Here is a 17,972-nt window from a genome sequence, read left to right as displayed (position 1 = left end):
TAGGGTTCATCTATTGATGCATTGGCCAGCAAAAAACAGAGAGCCAGATAAGAAAAAACAGCATCATTAGGTTGAAAACCAAAGTTATTTTGACCCTTAATATCTGATAAAAATAGACTTAGAGCAAAAATAACATCAAAAGAAACACGCCACGCTGGATGTTAAGGATATGATATGTAGAAGAAACATCATACATACCATCAGGCAACTAGAAATTGGTTGGAGTCTTGGAACATTGGGGAAGATATTTTGAATTTGGTAAATAAACAGACTAACACATACATGACTGGAAATTACCAAAGATTATAATCTAAGCATGTTAGCTTTTTTATTAAATTTGAAGATTTCATTGAGAAGACTCTTTTAGAGATATGATTAAGTTTACAACTCCCATAAAGTTGCCCAGGCACTGATTGCATTGGTCCTGATAATTGGTGTTTGTGTATATTAAGTGCTAGAGAACATGCAATTGGGAGATGTTCGAGTATAACTGCATGGGTACATCACTTCTAAATCATAAATCTGTTAAGGAATAGGAAGATTGATTAGGCAAAAAGATCAGGGAAGAACTTCTAGTAATTGACTAAAGTTACGATAGTAGTGTATGACATAGTCAATCTGGATATTAACCTACAGGTAACATTTATAGGGCAGAGTATATCTACTTAATATAAAAGAGATATGATTTAGTTAAATAAAAAAAGATCTAATCCTATACTGTATTTCCACATAACAAACTACTACTAACTTAGGTACTATCATAGTGTGACAGTGATATTGATGTATCCTGCCTTATTTTGGCCAAAATTTGGGTGCAGTGAACTTTAGGAAATATAATTGAAGATGTGGTGAAATGGCTTTCAGTTTGTTGTGTTAAATTTATAACTTTAGATCAAAATTGACAGTACTGTGTATTACAACATTGTGTACAGTAGAGTATTACAAATGGTGCTTTAATGGCTTTTGAGGTGTTCTAATAACAGTACCACAGTCCATCTACTAATTAAACCCAATTAGCAGCAAAATAGATTGTCCCATAGCTCACGTAACAGTTTATGATTCAGTTCTCTTCAGAGGGATTACTTGAAACTAAAGTTGATTGTCTTGCCATGAAAGAGTTAATGTGTTAGTCCATCTCTGTTGCCCACTAAATGATTTTGTGTATCTTATAAAAAAACCATAGATTTACCGTAATATCTCATTTCACAAATGCTTCTCTTAGAAAACAATTCAGTTTTTAAAAGTATTTGACAAAAGTTTGCTTCCATTTCTGAACTCCACATTGGTTGACAAACATAAATGCGGTCATCTTGCCCCATGCATTCACAAATGAAACCATCTTGTCCCAAATCAGAAAACAAATGAAGTTTAAGGTACCACTGTATTTACTAGTAAATAGTCTGAAAGTACCTTAGGTCTGTTGATATACTCACTAACTTCTGAAAAAGAAAGTTTGGAGATTAACTATGAAATTGTTTTTAAACTTTTGCTATTGCTTTTTAGACCTTATAAATCTTTTTCCTTTACCTTTTAAGCCCATTTATATTTTGTTTCATAACTCATTCCTGTGCTAAGCATTGACTTTTTGCTATTTCCTAAACATCAGTATTTTGCTATTTCCATGAGTACTTTTCTAAGTCTCTTGCATTTGTTTTAATATTTAATCAGACATTGCCTTTTAAAAAATACGTGAAAAAATAATTGTTTTATCTGCAGTTGAATTGTGCATTTTGATGGTTTTATGAACTCTTAAGACCTAATGTTGCATTCCATAAGGGTTTGGAAATATTTCATAAGGACTAGTTTAAAATTTTCAAGATATTACTGAAAGGTTGTTTTCCAATCAGATTTTATTGGTAGATTTTAGAATGCATAATGATTGCATTCATCATGGAGAATTTGTACCTGTATGTGATATAGCTTGATCTTTTTTTCCTCATTCCCCTACCCTCTTATCAACCATATCCATTCCTCCCCTTCGTATTTACGAAAGATTTGTCTCTATTTTTTTCTTTCTCCCTGCCCCCCAATTCCCTTCCTTATTTGAACATTTTCTGTTTCACGGTGCCTGTTGTACGTTTTGGTCCTTACTTACAGTTTCAGCTATTCACACAGAGAAACAATGGTATTTGCACATGTGTCAGATTTATTTCTGACACACTGAAGAGTATGTTCTCAAAGCATATTCATTTATTAGAAATGTCTTGAGTATATGAAGGACATTTTTTTAAACTAAATGAACTATAAACCTTACATAAGCTAAATAATTTTTTTCCCTTTTGCTTATTTTTAGTGAATTAGTACCATCTTATGATTCAGCCACTTTTGTTTTAGAGAATTTCAGGTAAGACTTTTTGATGACTCTAGCTTTTTGGTACATATACATAAGGAAGAACCAGAAAGTTGTTATTCCTCGGTAGGCTAGAGATCTGTTGAATTGTATCACTCTTAAAAGAAAAAAGAAATACCAGAAAGTTTCCTTTTAGATATTTAAGGTGATCTTGTTTGTACAAGCTAAGTATTCCTTATCTGAAATCTTTGGTACTAGAAGTATTTGAGATTTCAGATTTTCAAATATTTGTATATACATAATGAAATGCCATAGTTAAAGATATCCAAGCCCAGAAACAAAATTCATGTAGTGTGTACATTTTATACATATAGCCTGAAAATAATTTCATATAGTGTTTTTAGTGCCCTTTCAATTTGTTTGTAGTTTTGTTGGTTTTTTGTTTTTATTTTTTTGAGATAGGGTCCAATGGAGTTCGGGCTGTCCTTGAACTCACTATGTAGACCAGGCAATCCTCTTGTGCTTGCCTTCCAAGGGGTGAGGTTATAGGCATACACCACCAACCTAACTAAATACTGCTTATTAAAGCAGGATTAATTTCAGGATAATTAGTGATACTTTCCTCCTGAATGTCACATTTTTAAGGGTGTTTTTGTTTTGCTTTGCTAAATGATTATTATTAAATTGTTTTCCCAATTTATAAGTATGTATAATCTTGTACAGTAAAAGCTTGACTGCCCTAGTCACCTTCTGTTAGTTGTTCAGTATTTTAAATACGTAATATATCCTGTTGCCATTTCACAACAGTTTTGGTCTTAGGATTTTGAGTGGTTTTCTTTTTCTTTAGCACTTTGCGCCAGAGAGCAGATCCTGTTTATAGTCCACCTCTTCAAGTTTCAGGACTTTGCTGGAGATTAAAAGTTTACCCAGTAAGTTTTTCATATTTCTAATAAATTTTGAAATCGAGGTCTTTCTTTCATGTTTCTACAGTTTACTAGTTCAACTTTTTAGTGCAGTAAGGAAACGAAGATAATGGTGATTTTGTTTCTTAATGGGCTATTTTACTTAATATGGAACAGTGGATTGTATATTAATAGTGTAAACTCTGATATATTATTAAATTTTATTTCCAGTTTGTGGAAATACACTTTTCATTAGAAAAATGTTTAAATTTCTTCTTTTAAAAGTCATTTTAAAAATTGTACAGAATCAGAAACTTAGAAAAAAACACATATATGCTGACTGTGTACTCTTGTGCATTTTAATATAATACTTTATGTATTATTTCTCGAATTGGCAGCTGAATCCAGAGACATGATGAAACTCAGTCCATTCCTATGGCAGGAATATAAGCAGTAATGCATTCTTTTATCAGACAAGGTGTAGTTGCATCTCTTTTGTGATATGAGCAGCTATTAATGCTCATTGTAGCTTGTAGTATTTGTTTCATTACCTTTTTTTTTTGTTTATTTGTTGTTTTCTTTCTTGGTACTTGTATAATGTGTGAGTTGTTTTGTTTTGCTATATTTTTATTTTAGTACTGGGAATTGACCCAGGCTCTTCAAATAAACTTATATCCCTACCCCTCTTCTATTTTTTATTTTGAGATAGAGTCTCACTAACTTGTCCAAGTCAGACTAGGCTTGAATTTTCCATTCTCCTGCCTCAGCCTCCCAGACTGCTGAAATTACTGGAATGTACCACCATGTCCCACATAGTCTCTAGTTTGAATTTGCTTAGCCTGTCTTTAACTATTTATCACTTGCTTGCTAAAAGCTGTTCTTTTCATTTTTTTATTAAATAAACTTTTTGAGATAGTATTTCATTGTGTTACATGGGGTGATCTTAAAGTCTTGAATACAAGCAGTCCTCTTACTTCAGCCTTATAAATGCTTTCATTTTAAAAATTTTCCTTTGATCACTTTTTTCTCAACATATAATTAATTCATTGTGTTTATTTGCTCTGTATTTCTTCTCGTTCAGTGTAATTTTTTAGAAAAGATTCATATTTTTTTAGTTCTTTTACCCAATTTCTGAGTTTCATAATTTTGATTTTTGCTATTCTTTCATGTTATTATTTTCTTAATGCCATTTAGGTTGCTTTGGAATGAGTTACAGTTTTGATTGGTTCTTTTTTTTTTTTTTTTGGGTAACGGGGATCAAACTCACAACCTAGTGCTTGCCAGGCAGGTGCTTCTGCCACTGAGCGAAGTCCCTGGTCCTTGATCGGGGCTTTCATTGTCTGTAGGGATAGCATTTTGTTCATTCATCTTTTATTTTGGTAATACATAATGTAAAATTCATCAGTAGCATAGGTATATTTATGTTGTTGTATGATCTTCAAAACTTCTTCATCTTGCAGAATAGAAACTGTGACTACTAAGTAGCTCTCTACTTTCTCCTCTCCCAGGCCCCTGGAATCCCTTATTCTGCATTGTTTCTGTGAGTTTGATTATTCTAAGTATTTAACTAGAATCCTACGTGTTTACCTTTATATGACTGACATCACTTAGGTTAGAGTTCATCGTAAAGGTTCATCTGCTTTTACACCATATTTATAGAATTTCCTTCCCTTTGTAAGGCTGAATAACATCTATTGTATGTGTATCACACATTCATTCATCTGTAAACAGACATTTGGGTTGCTTTTATCTATGGGATGCTATTAACATGAATGTGTATTCATCTCTTCAGTATCCTGCTTTGAGTTCTCTTTGAAAATATCCACAAATAGAATTACTGGATTTTGTGTTAATTCTGTTTTAAATTTTTTTGGGGAAAAATTCATTTTTTTATAGCATCTGTACTATTGTTTTATCTTACCATCATCAGTGCATGAGGATTTCAGTCTTTTTGCATTCTTTGCAATACTTTTTTTTGCATTTTGGCAGCAAGCCTTCTAATCCTTTATACTTATTGTGTGTGTATGTGTTTTTTTTTTTTTTTAAATGGTACCAGGGATCAAACTCACGACTGTGCGTTTGCAAGGCAGATTTACAGTGTTTTTAATTTGCATTTCCTAATAATTAGTATTGAGCATCTTTTTATGCTTATTGGCTATTCATATATCATTTTGCATAAAAGTCTTGTTTGTCTCCCTGGTTCTTTATATATTCTGAATATTAACTCCTTAAAAACTACCTCATTTGGGGCTGCAGATGTAGGTCAGTGGCAGGACAGTTGCCTTATGACAATCTGTAGGAAACCTTCCTCCTTCTGTTTTTGGCACACTCATTTCTACTGAAATTGAGTAGTTATTTATATTTTTTCTTTTCTTTTTTTTTTTCCAGTGACTAGTGTATAAAGAGTTCTGTGTATCTTAGAGCATTTTACATTTTCATAGTTAATAGTTTTCTTATATGCCTTGATCTTTTTACTTTTCCGTAATGCACAAAAGCTTAAAATTGTTAAACAAATCTGTTGATCCTTTTTATTTCATTTCTTTAAGGTTAGAAGTACTTTCCAAACTAATTATTGGGTGTTAATCTTCGTCTTGTCTTTATTTTTTGTATGTGACTTACTTATTTTAATTTAGATTGATCTGGAGTTTGTCATTGCATAATTGCTTACTGTTTTTTAGGATGGAAACGGAGTTGTGCGTGGTTACTACTTATCGGTGTTTCTGGAACTCTCAGCTGGCTTGCCTGAAACTTCGAAGTAAGAGGTGTAATTTAATAACATTCCTACTGTGCATTTATATATGTATCTCCCTGACAACTTTTGTCAGTTCTTGTATTTCCACTAAGATGTACAGTAAAATGGAATATTTGACATAGCATGATAGCATAGACTGAGTGGTTCTAAGAACTGTTTTTTCCTAGGACCTCAGTTACTCAGGAGGCCAAGACAGGAATCTCTTAAATTTAAGCCAAACTTGGGCAATTTAATGAAATCCTGTCTCAAAATTCTAAAACAGTAGGAAAGTTAGAACACAGTGTGGATGCCTTTGGTTCAGTCTCCAGTGCTAGCACCCCACCCCACAAAAAATTGAAAAAACATTGAAATTTGTGCATTTGTTGCATATTACATAAATGCCTTCATGAGAGTATTCTGTTCTGACAAAGACAGACATAATTTGTTGATTCACTTAACATTTCATTAAACCTAGAGATGGGTTCTGAATACTTTTTCATTAAATACTGAAATGTCATGGAATTTAGGGCTTACCAGTGGGGTAGGTTAACTAGTAAACTATGGAAGAAAAACTTAACTAATGGGCTAGTCAATTTTAATAGAAGTTGATACTACATAAATGCTTGTATAATTTCATTAACTGAAATGTTTTTAAAGGGATTCATCGGTATACATATATATAGTATTTCAGAGGAAATTTGCGCATGAAAGATGGACTTTTAACAATATTTGTGGTGTGAGTTTTATTTTTTATTTATTTATTTTTTTTGTCTTTTTCCTTTTTATTGGTACCAGGGACCGAACTCACGACTGCCTGCTTGCAAGGCAGGAGCTTATGCTGCTGAGCTAAATCCCCAGCCCCGTGAGTTTTATTTTGAAACAAAATCTTTGAATTGTTTAAGGAAGGAATAGGACTTTCCTTAGACAAGTTAACAGCCCTATTTTTTTTAAAGGAAAGGGTTTTAAATTGTCAAATTCAAATTTAAGGTTTTAGTTTAATGCTGGGATTGAGGAGGGGTGGAGCAAAGATGGTGGATAGATAACAGCTGGTTACAGAGGCTCCCTGAGATATTAGAATTCAACATAACACAGCATGGGGAGCCCTGAACAGAGGGAGATGAATTCTGTGGTCCCAAGAAGAAACTAAGGTGAGAAGAACCAATCAAACGTATAGTCGTGGTGCTATTATTGGAACAGCTAAAGGTTCAGTGCTCCCGCCACAGTGGATGACGTGCTGAGCCATCCGAGGTCCTGCCGCTTCTGCTCACTGGAAGTGCAGTCACACAGAAGTCGGGTCGGCCAGCCCAATGGAGAACTGAGCTGGCGGGGAGCCTGCATCAAACCTGTGGTGAGTGATGAGAGTTGAGCCATTCCACAGAAAGTGGGACAACATTCTGGGACCAGGTAGGACTGGCAAATATAAGGGGCAGCAGTGACTTTAGTCAGTTATTCCCTTCCCCAAAGGGATTGGTGGACTGAGCTAGGCTTGGGTTATGCGACTGAGCTGAGACCCCATAGGTTATCCGAGATCAATTCCTTGGTGACAGCGCACACTAACCACACTAATGCAGAGGTTTGACTGATCCGGAGGGAAGGGGCCAGCATACGCTGCCCCTGTTTGCAACTTGCCAGCACACTGCATTGGGAAGGGTCACCAAGCCAGCTTGCCTCAGAGGAATTTAACCAGCAAAGAAAGAAACTGGGGCCTCCTAGAAGAAACAAAAAAGATGGGAAGAGGAAGCAACAACAAAAACTCCCGGGGTCCCAACCCTGAGAACATTGACCCAGGACAGGTAAATACAAAGGAGAATGAGAACAGCAAACATGTAATATCAGACACAGCACCAGTGGACATAAAGAGGTATCTTTGGGACCTCATAGACGAGTTCAAAAGTGAAACATTTAGCCAAGTAAAGCAAGATATAAGAAAAAGAGATGCTAAGCACCCCTCAAGCAGACACAGATGGAAGAAAGGATGAACTCAAACAAAGGAGAAAACCATTTGATGAAGAATATAAAAAAATATAGAATACATGAAGCAGATTCAAAGAGATTACCAGGAAATTAAGAACTCTATGGAAAGATGGCAAATATGCTTGAAAGAAACTAAGGATAAATTGTCCAAACTGGAGGACAGGTTTGCAATGTGGGATTATGAAAGAAAAAGCTTTTTAAAAAGAAGTAGTAACAATACAAAGGCTAGAAGACAACAAGAGGATCTACAAGTTGAGAATAAAGGGTGTGAATGAAGAAGCAGGGGTACAAACAAAGGAACTACAAAGGCTATTCATAGATATAATTCAGGAAAACTTCCCAAACATAGGAAAAGGAAATGATATTCTGATGTATGAGACATACAGAACTCCAGCCACCTACAACCAAAACAGAGCTACACCCAGGCATATAATAGTCAAGATCCTAGAAATTCAATCTAAGAACAGAATATTAAAAGCTGTTAGAGACAAGAAACAGATAACTTATACAAGAAGGCCCATCAGAATTAACGGCAGACTTCTCAGCACAAACCATTAAGTCAAGAAGAGCCTGGAGTGAAATATTCCAAGCCCTGAAAGAAAATAATCTCCATCCCAGGCTGATATACCCTACTAAACTGTCTCTAGAAATTAATGGAGAAACAAAATGTTTCCAAGACAAAGAGGAACTTGGGAAATTTGCAACCACCAATCCAGCTCTACAGAGAATACTGCAGGGCATTCTAGAGAGAGAGAGAGAAAAGTACTAGTATTCCAGGAACAGAGGCAGAGAAGCCTCAATGAATGGAGCAGGAAACCGAATGAAGAAGATAAGCAGACAACTGATGGCAAAAAAAGAGCATAATGGAAATGAGGCAGAAAAGGTTGGTTATAATCTCTAATATAGATGGCCTTGATACCCTAAATTAAAAAATAAAAAAGAACCACATATGGAGTAGATCAGGAGGCAGAGTCCACTGAGATGCTATTTATAGGAAATATAATTAACATGAAAAAGAGTACATGGACTGAAAATCAAATATGAGAAAACAATGCTCTATGTGACCGAGAACCATACAGTAATAGGGACAACTAGACCAGTATTTGTGGATAGGTTGTAAAGACAGGCTTTAATAGGTAAGGGAACACAATTAGAGATCAAGTCCAGGAGAGAGAAGGTTCGGAACCACTTAGATAAAAAGCAGGTTGCCTCCCCACCCACTGTAAAACCAAGGGTCTTGGTGAGATCCAAAAATGCACAGTGTACCCTGGGGAAGTGAAAGGGGAGGGAGAGTCTTAAAAAAGATGGCAGAATATATTGTTAATGGTGTATCAGTATTTAAAACCCACATTACTCATACCACTCTGCTTAGATAGATTTTATTCTTTTTTTTTTTTTTTGATAAATTTTATTTTGTCCCAGTTGTCTACTTTCTTTAGATTTGAGGGCACAGACAGCTATTCCAGAAACATCAGGATATAGCACAGTAATCATCTTTAATTTCCTATTATCTTAATCTAGAGCCCTATATGACTTACACTGTTTTCTCATGACTGATCTTAGTTAAATCTGGTTTGTTTGATTGCTGTTTGGTATCGACAGATTTTATTCAAAACATATGATTGATAGTATCAAGTCTGAGAGTATAGGCAACTACACTGAAGATGACAGGACTCTACGATACACATTCGGGTTTGATAGTTGCCTGCTTTTGAAGTTTTATACTATATACAAAGTTGTGTTTTTATTAATACTGTTGTGTACTGATATATTCAATTGTACTATGTCTGATGATATCGCCATTTCTATTGAAGATAAGCGACAACACAAGGAACTATGATAGAACTCCTTATACAACGATGTTATATGTCTTTCTCGTTTCATGTTCTTATAGGAATATGTTTTGTTTTGTCTTGCTTTGCTTTGTTTCTCCCTCTAAGATAGAAAGGATAAAAATACATGTTAAGACTCATGCATGTGTAGAACCTATAAACAGTTTATGAGAACTGATCTTATGACACGTGATGAAATGAACAGATACTTTGAAGAAAAAGAGACATTAAAGTACCCAGTGCTGATCCTGGAGAGTCATAATGTGAAATCCTGCAATAGTACTATTCTTTGTTCAGAGTGATATTAGACTGCTTGGGTTTGTTCAGTCTCAACATAATTAAAGATATAGATAACTGCGTGTATTTTTAAGTGTATAGAATTGATACTATAACTAAGTTTTTGTTCAATAGTTGAACAAAACTGTTTGCAGTTTCACTGGTTGAATTCCCACTTTATATGTTCCACTTTTGTATCTTGAACAACTATTTGTAAAAGGACAGTATGTAAACATTAACTAGTGATTTCTTACTGTTTATTTTTTTTCTCTGAATGTATGTATTATTTCTACCCATTTTCTGTTTTGTTTAGTCTTTAACATTTAAAAAATTATTGGGGTTGAGATGCTATGTAAATCATATAATGTGGATTAGTTTCCTATATTTGTTAGAAGTGTTAGGTCTGTCTCTTATGACTTTAAAGAACTAATGAAAAGCCATGTTAGGTGGACCATGCTTATAGTCCTAGCACTCTGAAGAGTTGAAAGTTTGAGCCCTAAGTGGGTAGTTTAATGACTTAGGAATACCTTTTCTCAAAGTAAAAATTTTAAAGGACTGGATATGCAGCTCAGTAGGAAAGCCATGGGTTCAATTCTGAAAGAAAAACAAAAAACCAAAACAAAACAGAAAACTGGTCACTTTACTGTACTTCATCTTGATCTTGAGCATATTTCACTATTTGCGGTAATGTCTTTTTATCCTGGCTTTTAGTATTATTTTTCTGTCAGTTTGAGTTTTCACTATACTCATTTTAAAAATTTAAATAAAAATTCACTGTTTTGAAGTGAAATTGACAATAGCATAGTTAACCATTTTGAAATACACAATTCAAGGGATCTTAGTACAGTCATAATGTTATGCAATTGCATCTGTCTTTAATTTTAAAATGTTTTTTGTCAACCTAGAATACCCAACACTAGAATACTTGAATACTAGAATACTTGTTAAGTAAATGTTCTTTATTCCTTCTTTACTCCAATCCCTAAGCAAATTAGTTTCTGCCTCTCTGGACTTGACTAGCCTGCATATTGCCATAGGAGGCACAGAATGTGAAAGACTGGTGCCACTGGTAGTAAAAGAAATTACCAATAACCAAGGAATATAGAAAAGTTAGAAATATTGACATACTATAAGAAAGCAGCTTGCAAGTCCAAGAGAGGATCACACCAGTAGGGTGAAAGGTTGAAATTTTTATAAGGGTTTGAGGCGGTGAACAGGATATGGTATAATCAAAACAAGTATTAGGAAGGCTTTCTTTAGGTTCAGCATGCACTGTTTCTCTCATAGGAGCACTATTATGCTAATAGCTACACATTAAAGGAGCCAATTTGATGTAGTCACTACTTTGGTCTTCACAAAAGGCCCATAAAGCTGACAGTTAAGGGTAAACTGTGTGCATGAATGCTGAGAAGAGAGTCACAGGCCATTGGGAAGGAATATATATGTGTTTTCTACTTCTGAGGCATGCTTAGTGTACTTGTACATGTGGCTTAGCTGTGCAGAATGTGTCACCTTAGAGAAGCCTGATGGAGTCAGAGGCTGGGCTTACTGTACTGCACTGTCACTGTAGATTAACTTGCTTTCTGCCTGTTCAACCTCCACAGATATTTCATATAGCAGGTTATATGAGACTTTTTATTTTTGCTTTATTAACATCTTTTTATTGTTTTTTGTGTTCACCCGTGTTGAATCATGTATCAGAACTTATTGTTTGTATATACTGTACCATTTGTTTATCCATGTATGTCTTGTTAGGACATGTGGGTAATTTTTCACCTTTTGACTGTTACAAATAAAGTTACTATAAATATTTCTATTTATGGAGAGATTCTTTTGAATGTATGCTGAATAGAATTGCTGGTTTGTTTGATAATTCTGTATTTAAGTTTTTGAGAATCTGCTAAACTTTCTACAGTGGCTGCGTCATTTTATATTTTCATACAATAATATATAAAGGTTTTTATTTCCCTATGTTACTTGTTATTTTCCATTTTAATATAGTTTTTTTAGTGGATATGGAGTGGCATTTTGTTAAACTTTTAATTTGTCTGAGGATATAGCTCAACAGCATAGTGTCTGCCTGAGCAGTGCAAAATTCGATTCCTTGTACCAAAAAAAAAAAAAAAAAAGAAAAAGAAAACACTTTTTTTCATTTGCTTTCCTTAATGACCAATGAAGTTGAACATCTTTTCATATAATATGACGGAATCTCACTGTGTAGTTCAGGCTGCTTTGATTTAATTCATTATGTAGCCCAGGTTGGCTTCAAACGTATGTCAGTCCTCCTGCCTCAGCTTCCAAAGTGCTGGGATTACAGGTGTGCACCACCTTACTTGGTGTTCTTTTCATGTGTTTAGTTATTTCTGTATCTTATTTAGAGCGATGTTCACTTAAGTTTTTGCTCATTTATAAATTGGTTTATCTTTTTATTGCTCAATTACAAGAATTCTTTATATATTTTGTGTACTACACCTTTATCAGATGTATGACCTGAAAATAGTTCCATTTAGTATGTTGTCTTTTCACTTCTAGATTCCCTTTGTTACACCAAAATTTTAGACTCTATCTTCTTTACCTCCTTTTTTGTAGACTTGAAGTTTTCACATAGTAGAATGTGGGGATCAAAATACATTGACTTTTCCAATATACTTATCTTCTATTAAAGTTTTTTTTTTTTTTTTTTTTTTTTTTTTTTTGTCTTTTTCCTTTTTATTGGTACCAGGATCGAACTCACGACTGCCTGCTTTCAAAGCTGAGCTAAATCCCCAGCCCCAAAGATTTTGGTTTTATAGTGCTATACTAGGGATTGAACCAGGAGCTTTTGCACTGAGGTGCATCCCCCACCCTTTTTAAGTTTTGAGACAGTTAAGTTACCATAAAATTTTATGGCACTGGGTTCTGAATGCACAATGTTATTTTATTTTAACTTGTGTCAGAAAATTGATTACTTTGAAGTTCATATTTTTTAATTGCATGATGATTAACATCTAGTAGAAATAATATTCATATGTGAGGAAATGCATGGCACTGGTAAAACTAAAACAGCTTTGAAGTACTTGTTTATACAAATTTACTTATTATTTGAGGTGCTATTTTATTTCTGATGTATTGGTAAACTCTCCCCTGCTTCCCACTGGGCTGGTATCGGAGATTGATCCCAGGATCTTACATATGCTAGAAAAGTGCTCTTCTACTATCCTACATCCTTGTCTCTTTTTTTTTTTAAATTTTGAGACATGTTCTTACTAAGTGGCTCATGCTGGCTTTGTACTTATGATCTTGTCTCAGACTCGGGCAGCTGAGGGTATAGGTGGGCACATTGTTAAACAATTTTATGAAGAAAATAGGACCTAGTGTAAGTGATATTTTAGTGACACAGTCAAATAGTATTGGTTTCAGTCATACATGGTGACACATCCCTATCATCACAAGTTCAAGGCCAGGCCAGACATGATAAAATATAAAAAGGGCTATGGATGTAGCTTGGTATTAGAGCACTTGCTTGACGTGCACAAATCTTGGTTTGGTCTCCAGGCCTGCCTTTCCCAAAATGCTTTTTTGTAATTGATACTATTCCTTCTGAAAAGAAATTCAGCTATACTCATTAGATCAGGAAGTTTCTTCTTGAATATTTGATGATCTTAATGTTCTGATAATTTTTTTACTCTGTGCCAATATTCAATTTTTAAATTTTAGATATGAGTATCGTGTAGAGATGGTTCATCAGTCCTGCAGTGATCCTACCAAAAATATCATTCGAGAATTTGCATCTGACTTTGAAGTTGGAGAATGCTGGGGCTACAATAGATTTTTCCGTTTGGACTTACTTGCAAATGAAGGATATTTGAATCGGCAAAATGATACAGTAATTTTAAGGTAATAGGACATGCTTGATTTTAAAACTTCTATCATGGGAGAATAATGTCAAAACTTTATTTCAAAGTGTATTTGTTCAACAGAGGGGAATATTGAAATTCATAGTAACCATAATCTTACCAAGTTTCTTAACTGTTGAATTGTATGAGTTCCATATAGTCAAGTGGTTAAAAAATATTTGTTCAGCTGGGCATAGTGGCACACGCCTGTAATGCCAGCACTCAGGAGGCTGAGGCAGGAGGATTGCTGTGAGTTTGAGGTCAACCTGGGCTACAAAATGAGTTCAAGGCCAGCCTGAACTGCAGAGCAAGACCTTGTCTCTTTTTAAAAGACAAAAAAAAAAAAAAATTTTTTTTTTTTAAGATTTGGTTACTTAGTCCATTAAAAACAAAACAAAAAAATTATTAGAGGTTAAGAATCCTATTCCAGAGGATGCTCCAAAATACTCCAAAATTTTAAATAGTTTTAGCATTGACAAAATGTCACAAGTGGAATATTCCACCCCTGACTTCATGGAAGGGATCACAGTCATAATGCAACTGCACTGAAAATGTTATGTAAAAGTACATTTGGCCTACATTTATAACATATCCAGGAATAGTGAGAATGAGGATCAAACACTGTTTTTTCACAAGACAATACATACTACGTTTTGAGCGACTGGTTTCACAAACTTAACTTTTTAAAACTTCTCGTTTTTTTCTTTTTCTTTTGTCTTTTTGAGAAAGAGTTTCACTATTGCAGTTCATGCTGGCCTTGAATTCATTTTGTAGTTCATGCTGACCTCAAACTTGTAATGATCCTCCTGCCTCAGCCTTCCAAGTGCTGGGATTACAGGCATGTGCCACCATGCCCAGTCATATTTCTAATAGCAAATTACAAGTAAGGGGGTCAAGATGAAAATTGATGAAAACCAACAAGGAGAATTTGATACGTTACTGGCAATAACAAACTATCAACATGAGTTGTGAAACAGCAACCCCCTTAATTTAGGAGGACCTTTACATCTCATAAATTCTGGGCCATTATTATGTGATGCTTTTATTTAATGATGAAAATGAGATTTTTTTTTTTTGTAAAGGGAATTGAACTCAGGATCTCGTGTTGCCAGGCAGGCACTGTGTTATTGAGCTATATCCCCAGCCCCTTAAAGTGAGAATTTAAATATTTTGTTGTTGTTTGAGACAAGGTCTTGCTGTGTGACGTGGGTTCATGAACAGCAGTACAGGATTCCAAGCAAATTGATAAATTTGAAATTTAATTAGCTGAGCTCAGGACCACTCATATACAGACTCCCCTGTTTCAGACTCCAAACAATTGGTCCTGCACTAGAAAGTTACAGAGCTTTTAAAATAGAGAAGCACAAAAAGACATCCTGTTGGAAACAATTTAGCTAGAATCTTACATTAATTTTTGGTTGACACTTGCATCCTGCTTCTTTTGTTGAGCAGGTTAATTTTTCCCTTGTGGGTACAGCCCATTCTGCTTTTTTCATGAGATTTGTACCCTGAGTAATTTTCTATTCTTCTGAGTCAAATAAAGGACACTAATTAAATGCAGAGATCAAGATGACATCAGTTATGCCAAGCTACAACACTGTGTAGTTCCAACTGGTCTCAAAAGTTGTTATGTAGTGTTGGCTGATGCAGGAGGAACTCTGTGAGTTTGAGAACAACCTGAACTACATAACAAGAGTCTCTCAAAAAAATTTTTTTTTAAAAAATCATGTTTTATAGTCTTATTCCTCTTCTTACTATAGTCATAGCAATATTAGATCTTTATCTTGCCAATATAGAGAATTTGGCTCTCTGATGTCTCATATTTATTTAGGCCACCCTTGTTTAAAAGAAAGCCTTTACTTACAGACTCTGTATTAGTATAGAAATAATTTCTATTGTAATGCTTAATTATCCTTTACTCAGCGATATTTATAGTCACTGCTATATGCCTTACTGTGGCTTGAAAAAGGGATTAAGCCAGATACGATGATGCATGCCTTTAATCCCAGCTATTTGGGAGGCTGAGGCAGAGGATTGCAGTTTAACAAGACCATGTGTCAAAGTTTTAAAAGGACTGGGATGTAGCTCAGTGTTAAGAGCATTTGCCTAAAATACACATGGTCTTCCGTTCAACCCTAGTCCTATAAACAAATATAATTAAACTTGGTTTTTATCCTTAAGGAACTCAAGATGAAAGATGCAGATTAAAATAATGATATAAATAGAGTTTATAAAAAGAGAAGTGAGCTTTTAATTATGTTGTTACTCATAACCCTGATTTAATGATCACACAAAATTTGAGCCTCAATCCAAGGTTCTGTTGGAATTTTATATGTACCCAAGAATTATTTAAGGCCTCCTGTAACTTACATATGAATAAATATATATTTATTTTATTCTACCATTAAAAGAGAAAGAATTTATTTCTACTCTCCTGCATGAATATCCTTGACTGAAATTAGATATCTGCTGCTGTTACTTATTAAATTATCAGCATGTTCTTACATTAGGTCTAAAATCCTTAGAAAAATCAAATGATAGTTGTGTAGCTTTCTGTTCCTGTAACAAATACTTGAGATAATCAATTTAGAAAGAGAAAAGTTTTATTTTGACTCACAGTTTTTTTACTGACAGCAATCAGTTGACTGTTGCTTTGGGTCTGTGACAAGGCTACTAGTACATAGGGATAGAACTGCATGATGGAGCCAGGCATGGTAGCACATATCTATAATCTTAGCACTCAGGAGGCTGAGGCAGGAGGATCACTTTGAGTTCAAGGCCAGCCTCAATTACAAAGTGAGACCCTGACTCAAAAAAATAAAGAACTGGTCACTTAATGGCCAGTTTGTGAGAGACAAGAAGGGAAAGGAGCTGGGATTACACTATCCCCTTCAAGGGAATCCCCATAGTGATGCAAGCACCTCCCAGTAGACCATCCCAATAAATAAACCTTGAACACCTGGGCCTCTGAGGGACATTTAAGATCTAAACTATAGCAGTAGGTCAGAGTAGAAAGGTTGGGGATGGGAGTGACAAATTAAACTGAACTAAACTAATATTTTATGAATTTATAGTTGTAGGCTCAAGGTCAGATTGATCATATTTTATTATTGGATTGTTTTTCATGTGAAATTATGCTTTTAAGGTTTCAGGTACGTTCACCAACTTTTTTTCAAAAATGCCGGGACCAGCATTGGTATATCACACAGTTGGAAGCTGCACAGACCAGTTATATCCAACAAATAAATAATCTTAAAGAGGTAAAGAAGTAGTACTATTTCTGTTCTTTTCACTTGATACATTTGGTTTTAAATTTTTCATATTCACTCGTTTGTAATTTTGTAGGAAAAAAATCCTGCTTATGCAGTTCTCTATTTTTTTGTGTGTTTGCGTTGTGTACTATCCAGTTTAATAGTCATTCTGCATACTTGGCTGTGTTAAAAATAAAGATACTATTTCTTTGGTGCTTGTACATAAATTAGTGCTTACATTGGCATTACCAATGGAGAACATTTTCATTATCTCATGAAGTTGTATTGCACAGTCCTGTTTTAGTTTGAAATAAATTCTATTTTTCTCTCAGTGACTAACTTAATTTTATTCTACAAGCTGTCTTGGATTTAAAGATTTCATTTTGTTTTCTTTTGTTTTTTGGTATGGAGAATTGAACTCATGACGTTGCACTCACCAGGCAAGTACTTGAGCCACCTAGCTAAACCCCAGCCCTTGGATTTAAAGATTTTAAAACTATGGAATACTTGAAATTTCCCTATTTTGAACTCTCAGTGTTGTTGATTGACCACTAGAGTTGATCTGTTAATGAATTTTTATTTTACAATAGTGACAAAATTTTTTTTTTCTCCAGTGGAATTTAGGAAAAAGTAGAAGATTGAGTGGTAAAAAATAGTTAATAGACAAGCAAAGAAAATCTGAGTAAATGTGTATGTATGGAGATTTTCACATTATATGTACTATTTAAAACTACTGAAGCTCAGTGCCTGCCTGTGAAGTGCAATGTCCTGAGTTTGATTCCTAGGATTGGAGGGAATGGATCAGACTGCTAAAGCTGTTGGTCAATGGAAGAGCAATTGT

At 34.5% G+C, this 17,972-nt stretch overlaps 1 protein-coding gene across 2 annotated transcripts in view; it reads left to right on the top strand.

Moving 5' to 3' along the window:
- Trim37 (tripartite motif containing 37) overlaps positions 1-17,972 on the top strand; it is a 104,714-nt gene that overhangs the window by 47,241 nt on the left and 39,501 nt on the right. For both annotated transcript variants that reach the window (XM_063250865.1, XM_063250866.1), the window contains 5 exons: positions 2,294-2,344; positions 3,138-3,219; positions 5,871-5,947; positions 13,702-13,881; positions 17,026-17,140. In XM_063250865.1, the coding sequence (XP_063106935.1) occupies positions 2,294-2,344; positions 3,138-3,219; positions 5,871-5,947; positions 13,702-13,881; positions 17,026-17,140 (505 nt within the window). The remainder of the gene's footprint in view (positions 1-2,293; positions 2,345-3,137; positions 3,220-5,870; positions 5,948-13,701; positions 13,882-17,025; positions 17,141-17,972) is intronic.

Source organism: Cavia porcellus, unplaced genomic scaffold (genome assembly GCF_034190915.1).
Source record: "Cavia porcellus strain 051 isolate PalLab524CR breed Dunkin Hartley unplaced genomic scaffold, mCavPor4.1 scaffold_6, whole genome shotgun sequence".
NCBI lineage: Eukaryota > Metazoa > Chordata > Mammalia > Rodentia > Caviidae > Cavia > Cavia porcellus.
Note: the sequence above shows the minus strand (reverse complement) of the source record. Positions and strands in the feature narration are given on the sequence as shown.